Here is an 8,478-nt window from a genome sequence, read left to right as displayed (position 1 = left end):
TTTAGTTGCATTTATCTTTGCAGACGTGTCTTCACACGTCTGCCTAAAAACGTCAGAGATGATGCTGCTTCCATTTTCACTAAACCTTGGAAAGTCCTTACACTGGATCCCGATCACTCAGAGAACATTTGTTGAAACGCTTTTGTTTCTTTAAATCACTGAACATATAATTTTTTGTGGTTGTTTCAACCTTCCAGGCCTCTCAGGTCTTCTGGTTTCTTAAATTAGCAAAATTGCTAAAACACTGAGCTCTCTTAAACCAAAGCTTAAACTCCAATTGTTCAGAGCTGCCTTTGATCTATAACTGCTTTAGTCAGAATTTTTTATTTTTTTTTTTTTACTTATTTTGCTTTTTCCAAAATAAGACATTTTTATCATGTAAATTGCTTTGAACTGCTTTATTGCTGAAATGTAAACTTGACTTAATGTTCTGGATGCCGAGATTTTAAAACATGAAAATAAATTCTGTCTTTTTATGACTTTTTCTAGATATTCCTGCATGTCTGTGTAATCTTCACCAATGTGATCACTCAGTGTTAGCACCAGGATGTTAAAATTTAGATTACACCAGTTGATTACAGCAGTTGACATCCTTCCTGTTTTCTGTGCAAAGTGTTAATTATATTTATAAACTACTTGAGTGTCCTCTGGTAGATAACAAACGTCTTCTATGTGCAACAGATTTGATTCAGCCATTTTATTTCAAACCTTCTGTATCCTGTTTTTTACATATCAGTTAAGCTTCTCACTTGAATACGCAATGCATTTACCACTGCCCCCACAAACCACAAACAATCTGGTAACCATTTTTTTAATATAATGTGTAATTTACATAAAAACATATAGCAAACAATTTAAACTCATAATTACATCAGGAATTAGCTTGTGTACTCCTGAATGTGCTTGAGAAAAGAGTTTGGGTGTTTGCAGAGAGCTGATTTGCAGCTTGCCGAGTCCGCTGGCACAACTGCCTGAGCTGAGCAGAGATATCCTCGTCTACATGGAGATAAACCAGAGGGTTGAGTGCGCTGTTCAGGCAAACAAGACCGCGACATATGCGTTGAGCAATGTAGACTCTGTTAAACCATTCGTAGCAAATTCCCTGTTTGGAAAGAACTCGTGCCCACAGGTTGAAGTTCTTGAGGACATGGTAGGGGATGTAGCAGATGGAGAAGAGAAGAATCAAGATGATTAATAGTTTTAAGCTTCTTTGCTTCAGGACTTTGTCAACATTATCCTTGTAGCAGAGGAAGACGATCACATGTCCGTAGCAGGCCACCGTAATGAGAGACGGGATGCAGAATCCAGTGATTGTCCAGATGAGGCTGTACTGCAGGTAGACCTCGACATGCTCTTTTCCAGTTGTGTCAAAACATAGTAAAGTGTCGTTTTCTGTGTTTTTGGAGAAGAACATGTCTGGTAGGCTTTGAATGCTCACTAAAATCCAAACAATAGCTGAGATGATAACCAATCGAGTCACAGTTAGTCTCCCCATCACTTTCATCGGATGGACGATGGCCAGGTAACGGAACACGCTGATACAGGTGAGAAACCCGATGCTGCAGTATAAATTCAGGTTGAAGCAGAACCTTGTCACCTTGCACAAAGCTTCTCCAAAGATCCATTTTCTCTCGTTAAGGTAGTAAGCGACCTGAAAAGGAAGCATGAGCAGATACAAAATATCTGCAATTCCAAGGTTGAGGATGAAGACATTGACGTTCCCCAGCTTCTTCCAGTTGCGCCTCAAAGAGTTAAGTCCACATAGATTCGCTATGAGTCCAAAACGAACACAAAGATGAAGACAGGAGGCAGGAAAATCAGCGTAAAGGAAAAGCTGACTTCAAGACAAGATGTGAGATTCATTATTTGTTGTAAGGGCTGGGGAGAGTTCCTCTTCTTGGTGCCAGTGTTCAGCTCTTAGAAAGACGCTAAAATACACTGCACATGGTTCAGACACTTCCTGTTTTATAACGTTCATGGTGGGGATTTTTTTTTCAGAAAACCACATTCGTTGAATTATGCATGAGATCTGATACTGTTTAAAAAAGTGAAACAAACTGTATTAAAAAGGAACCTAAGATTAGTTTTTCACACATTATGCTGAACATCATATGGGAATTGTCTAAATGTGATGTTAAATATTTCTTTATTTTATAAAATATTAAATCAGGTTTTGTGGTTTATTTTTAATAGTACATCATTTATAGGTTATTTCTTCATTTCTAAGGCAATAAAACCTCATTTTATTTCATTTTATTTTTGTAGTTTTAGTTCTTATGTTGCATTAAAGTCTGAAGATTAATAAGATGTAAAGCCAGATGGAAGCTTTAGCTTCTGAGAATACTGTGCCAACTGTGAAACAAGGCGGTGGTAGTGTCATACTGAGGGAGTTTTATGCTTTGGACCTTCAGAAAATTAGAGAAAATCCACAAAAAAACATCTACTTTCTTTACTAAAACATTGGTTTGAAGAAATATGCACAATCAGTCCAACATGAAAAATGAATCATTAATTAATTCTGTTCATGTCCATGTTCATGTTCATGTTCTACAAGTGAACTTCTGGCAGCTGGCCTAATTTCCTCATGTTTAAAATATAAATTAAAAAATGAACAAAATGTTTCAATTCAGAATTTACAACATCTTGATTTGGTTTTGAGGCTGCAACAAGAAAACATTTCATTGCTAAACTCAAGTTGAATGTTCTGTTTAAAGCCCTGCATCTGCAGTACACTGTTCTGACCACTAGATGTCAGAACATGCTGAAAGGTTTGAGCTGTAAACCTCTTTGTATGAATGCAAATGAATAGACAGCATAAGATGAATACAGCTATCATTTCAGACACAATTAAACTGTTTTAGCAGTTTGAAAGTTGACAGAAGGAGCAGTTCTGACATGCAAAGACAATTTGTTTCACAGTCCATGATTTTGAAACTTCCCAAAACCAGTGCAAAGTAGTAAAATATGTTAAAAAAATACCACAATATTCATAAGGAATTCAATTCAAAACTTGTAAAAACATTAAATTTATTTAGGAAAAAAAACTGACACAGGATATAAAAATATTCATTTGAAGAAAAGCTTCTGTCTAGAAAATATTTACATTATAAACAACAACAAACAAAGTGCACTATCAATAAACTGCTATTATGACTTTAAAACTGTACACTTTAGAGGCTGCAGAAAAAATGAAATCACTGCTCAAAGTTATTCTTTAAGTACACTGAAAACAGATAATGGACATGTACTAGAATCTATTTACATGTTAGCTCCAAAAGATGCTGCTACATATTTAAAATATGTATTACTTTAAATCTAGTTAGGTCAAAGGTCAGGTTTCAGGAAAACAAATCAAGTCCTTTTCCCTCTTCTTTGCCAAACTGTTTCAATTCACTTTACATCCAAATAAGCCGCTGGCCCTCCAACTCAACGTTTACGTTCACATGTGAAAATGGCTGCAAATAGGTAACCAATTATGACTTATTACCTTTGCAAAGCAGAAGTGGAGCCTCCTGCACAACCAACAAGAATCCAGCAAGTGGATTCTTGTTGGATTCTTGCATTTCTCTTTTCCAGCAGCCGCAGTATAGTCAAACATGCTGGAGCTTGGCTGTGCTTGCTAGGTTATGTGAGGGGCAATAGAGACCCAAATATAAGTAAAAAATCGCAAAATATATAAGAAACTTTTGTCTAATTTCTCGTACAAATATCTTAGTGAGCTTGAAATAAGACAAAACCAACTTATGAGTAAATTTTCTGCAAACTATAGGAGCTGATTTTAAGTCAATAATTTCTCAAGATGGATGAAAAAGCTCTAGTTCTAATAGCAGATTATTTCATTTACAACAAAATATTTTTCCCATATTATAAGTTAAATAATCTGCCAATGGAACTAGTAAGTTTTCATCAATATTAAAGATTTATTTACTTAAAACAAGCGCCTATAACTCGCAGAAAATTTACTCAAAAGTTCTTTTTGTCTTATTTCAAGTTGCACTAGAATCTAGACAAGAATACTTGGCAAGATTTTGTATTTTTGCAGTGCAAAATGTGAATTTTGCAGAATAGCTCCTATTTAAGAGAATGTTTTTGAACTAAAGTTGTTTAAATTGTGATTAAAATGACCACATAAATGCTTCAAAAGATGCCAGAGCTTCTTGAAGCTTTCAAGAGAGTGCAGAGTTCATCAATGTATATAAATCAACATTCGTTCAGGTCAGTCACAGTTTCCCCTGATCATTTTCATGTCTGTCTTCATTTACATTGAACCTTGAGATGTTTTTCACCAGCCAGCCTATCAGATCAGTCGTCCGATTCTCCACAGACCAATCAGGGCCTGTGTGCCCAGAGAGCCGGGTTTGTGTAAGGCGCGTAGGGACAGTTGTTGTGACACACGCAGGAGTGGATCATCATGACAGCTTTCTGCAGGAGTCTGCCAGTAGGGCAGCGGAAGGTCACCTGAGCGGTGGAGGTTTGGTGCGGCGTGCAGCATCGAGAGTCGTTGCACTGGCCACAGTACCGCAGCTGATAGGCTTGAGTGCTGAAGCAGCCATGATGCACGAGTCGGATGGGACCTGGTGACCTGTAGCTGGCTTTGCACCAACCCTGCTGTCCCCTCTGGGAAATCAAGAATATAGGTAAATTAGAAGGCTTTTTGCAGATTTTACAAATTTTGCTAGACGACAAATTGTTCCACAAGTTCTTGTGATGAATGATAATATTGTTTTCTTGTGGCCATTTTCAAGTACTATGTCAAAGGCAAAATAATGCAAAAACAAATGTTTATTATCGATAAGGTCTGCATGACCTACCAGTTGAGCTCCTCAATAAAATTGTATGATTGGTGTTTTGAATGCAAAAGGCGGCCATAGTAAACACTAATTTGATGTAAATTTCTTTTCAGTTCATGCACTACAGTCTGTTAACCTTTGGAAATACAACATTTGTAAACACTTTGCCAGTTTGGGAATTTAGTAAACATAGTAACTCCTTGCTGCATCTATAATTTAGCTAAAAATGGAAAAAGATAATGATTATGATAAAAATTGTGTGGTTCGGAGGAAAGCACAGAAACGTCTGTGGTGAGAGAAAAAAAAAATGTTTTTTGTTTTGGAGGAAAGAGTTTGCCTACTGCTGCGTGGCAAATCCCTGCTGCTTTCCATCTCTTCACATGAGCAGCAGGAGATGTAATTAAACTTTTAGCACTGTCTAATTTTACTTACTGGCAGAAGCTTAAATATAAACACCATAGTCTCTGGAAAGCTAATGTAATTATCTGAATGCCTGAAAATTGAAGACTGAACATATTTCTATTTCAAGTTGCATATTTATAAACTGCTGCACAGCAAAACATATTTAATGACATTAAAGTTTTTATTTTGCTTATGCAATTCAAAAATACAATAAAATCAAGTTATTTTAGTTTCTGTTCTGTCATTTATTTTTTTAATCATCACACTTCCTAAAGCTAATTGTTCAGAAATATTTGAAACATTTTGTAGAGTTGTCTGAGCTTACCCTGGGTTTCCTTAGTGCAGGCTGAACGGCTCCACAGGGCCGCACTTTGCACAGTCGGGTCTCCATTTGCAGCTTGCAGGCAGGATTTTGGTTTGAGACCCGAGTGGAGATGCCGGCCCCGCAGCTCTGGGAGCAGGCGCTCCACTGGGTGGCCTGCTCCACGCAGCTGGAGGCTGGCAGGACCAGCTGTTTCAGGACAGGAGCTCCTGGCATCGTTGACCCCGACCTGCCTGGATTCATGGCTGGAAGAGAAACAGAAACAAACAATGAGTTGGAGAAATCTGCAGCATGAAGCTTTTGGTCAGCATGGCACCAAGACAATAAACTTTGGAATGAATAGTAAGACATTAGAACAAGAATCTTATATAGACTAAAATTTTGTTTAAAATGTCAAGATAGGATGTTTTCACAGTGGCAACAACATGGGGGGGCAATGGGAGGCTGTGCCCCACACAGAGAATCATGATCATTTAAAAAAAAGAGGCATAGAGCATCTTCTTCAACAAAGACATAAATGTAAAATCCAATAAATAAATGTAAAAATTATAGAAATCTATATTTTTTAATCTCTAAAATATATATAATATTTTTAATATTTTTTATATATTTATTTTGTATATATTTTAAAAATATCACATATGTAATATATACAAAATTATATATATTATTTTTATATATCATATACAGACAGACAGACAGACAGACAGACAGACAGACAGACAGACAGACAGACAGATAGACAGATAGATAGATAGATAGATAGATAGATAGATAGATAGATAGATAGATAGATAGATAGATATAGATAGATAGATAGATAGATAGATAGATAGATAGATAGATAGATAGATAGATAGATAGATAGATAGATAGATAGATAGATAGATAGATAGATAGATAGATAGATAGATAGATAGATAGGTAGCCAAGAAAAATACATACACTTATTTTTTGACAAATTAATACTCGTTTGAATTGTTCTAACACAATACTTTCACTCTTAGTTTTTTTAAAATGATATTCTAATTTTTTTGCATGTACCTGTGCGAACCTCCCTCCACTCCAAGCCACCCAGGAGAAAAGCAGCTGCAGGAAATATTCCAGGATATAATGTAATGCTACATAAGGACGCAGCTGTGGATGTTTTTAGGAAAGTAGGAAACTTTGACTGGTGGAGAGACGTTTTTAAATCAAAACCATGTGTCTCATAGCTGGACTCTCGGAGTTTCATTTTGGTCAAACTTTGTGATTTAATGCAAAAATGAACTGGTGAAAGTGAACATTTAAACATGTATTGTTTGCCTTCATTCATTCTTCTAAGTTTAAAGAGCCATGTTTTAACAGTTCTCATTGTGTTTAATTCTTGTACTATAAAACTACATTCCTTTTCAAAACTGTCTCAGAATAATGTTTTTCAAGCACAACAATAACAAAATGTCCCTTCGTTGTTTCCATAATGATGTGTTGCTCGCTGTAGCTGGGAGACTGAATTCCTAACACCAGCCTCATGCACAAACACTCACTCCCCTTTTTTTAACAGAGTAACGTAATCTTCACGTGTTTAAACCTTCCCCGGCTGCGGTTTTTGTTATGAAACGAGGAAACGTGGTGAGTGACAAAATTAAATGTTTTGAACCCCCCAAAAAGAGAAAAATGTGTTTTATATTTGGCCTTTTGGAATTTTCCTTTGGCTGGACACACCCTGGTTTAAAGCGAAAACGCTCCACTAAAAACTTCCAGACATCGACAGAGCTCATAAAGCGGATTGAACGATTATTTTACACATTTGCTAACTGATCGACAAAAATTAAGCCACACGAACCCAAACACTGGAAACTATGCTGTCAGTTTCCAGAATAAAAGCTTTGTGATTTTAGAAATGGCTATTAAACACAAAACCACAACCAGCAGACGGCTTATGTTGGCTTAAATATGGAAATGGGGGCAGAAAATCCTTCCAGCTGGACAACAAAAGTTCATTAATTAACACATTTCAAGTGTTTAATCTTAGTAAGTGTCAAAATTGGTTCTTTGTCAACATATTCAGCGTTCCTGTTTCTTTCTCCACATTTTAATATAATCTATACAGATGTTAATCATAGCATAAAGAATGTTTTGTCAAGTTGAAACCTTGAGCATTAATGTATTTTATTATGTTATAGACCAAAATAAAATTGTGTATAATTGTGAAAGCATGAAATGTGGTTTGTCACAATCCTACTACTGCCATGTTTTATCATGGAGAGAGTTTTTATGCTTATGTGAAGTGTTTTCTCAGTTAGATGGATGACTGTGCCATTTTCCATTTTCAGAAGGAGGAAGGAAAACCACAACATAAATGTTTTAAACATTAAAAACAGAGCGGTTTGTTTCGGGTTTATTATAAGTGTTCTTCTGGATTTGATCCAATGTGTGTTCATCCATCCCATCCAGGTGTCTCTTACCTGTAATGGCGTCTTGAATCACGGTGTTTTCCAGATTTTCACACACCCATTCCTTGCAGCACTTCCCCGGTAAACGGACGAACTGCGGGCTGGGACAGTCCGGAGTGGGAAGACGGCCCGTCAGCGGACAGGCCGACACGCAGCTCACCCCTCCGCCTCGGCAGTGGCAGTAGGAGTCGCAGGACGGCTGGAACGACTGACCGTTGAGGTACGTGATGCCGTTCACCTTGCAGCTCAGATCCTCGTCACCTGCAGAAAAAAACATCAAGAAAGGAGACCTATTATCAAAATTCACAGTTAGTATAATTTTGTATTTACATTTTGGTCTCAACTGCTACCAGAAACAGCCAAGGTGCTTAAAAAAACACCCAGCTGTTTTTGTTTTTCTTTTTGGCATTAAGTTAATGAGCTGTTCCACAACCAGCTACCCATTTATGAGATGTACAATGGCTGCTGGAAAAGACAAGTCTTTTGTTGTTTACTTACCATCCAGAAACCACTTGCTGCATTTTTGCTG

The 8,478-nt window shown here is 36.9% G+C and overlaps 1 protein-coding gene and 1 pseudogene across 1 annotated transcript; both read right to left on the bottom strand.

The window, feature by feature from the left end:
• Positions 1-829: 829 nt before the first annotated feature.
• LOC129358023 (P2Y purinoceptor 1-like) lies at positions 830-2,076 on the bottom strand (annotated as a pseudogene).
• Positions 2,077-3,010: 934 nt separating this feature from the next.
• Positions 3,011-8,210, bottom strand: LOC129358022 (CCN family member 3-like; the record flags this gene model as incomplete). Its single annotated transcript, XM_055026883.1, has 3 exons — positions 3,011-4,617; positions 5,518-5,759; positions 7,962-8,210. Coding segments are annotated over 3 exons (779 nt in total), but the record flags the coding sequence as incomplete, so codon positions are not given.
• Positions 8,211-8,478: the final 268 nt, after the last annotated feature.

This window comes from Poeciliopsis prolifica, unplaced genomic scaffold (assembly GCF_027474105.1).
Source record: "Poeciliopsis prolifica strain line A6 unplaced genomic scaffold, Auburn_PproV2 SCAFFOLD367, whole genome shotgun sequence".
NCBI lineage: Eukaryota > Metazoa > Chordata > Actinopteri > Cyprinodontiformes > Poeciliidae > Poeciliopsis > Poeciliopsis prolifica.
Note: the sequence above shows the minus strand (reverse complement) of the source record. Positions and strands in the feature narration are given on the sequence as shown.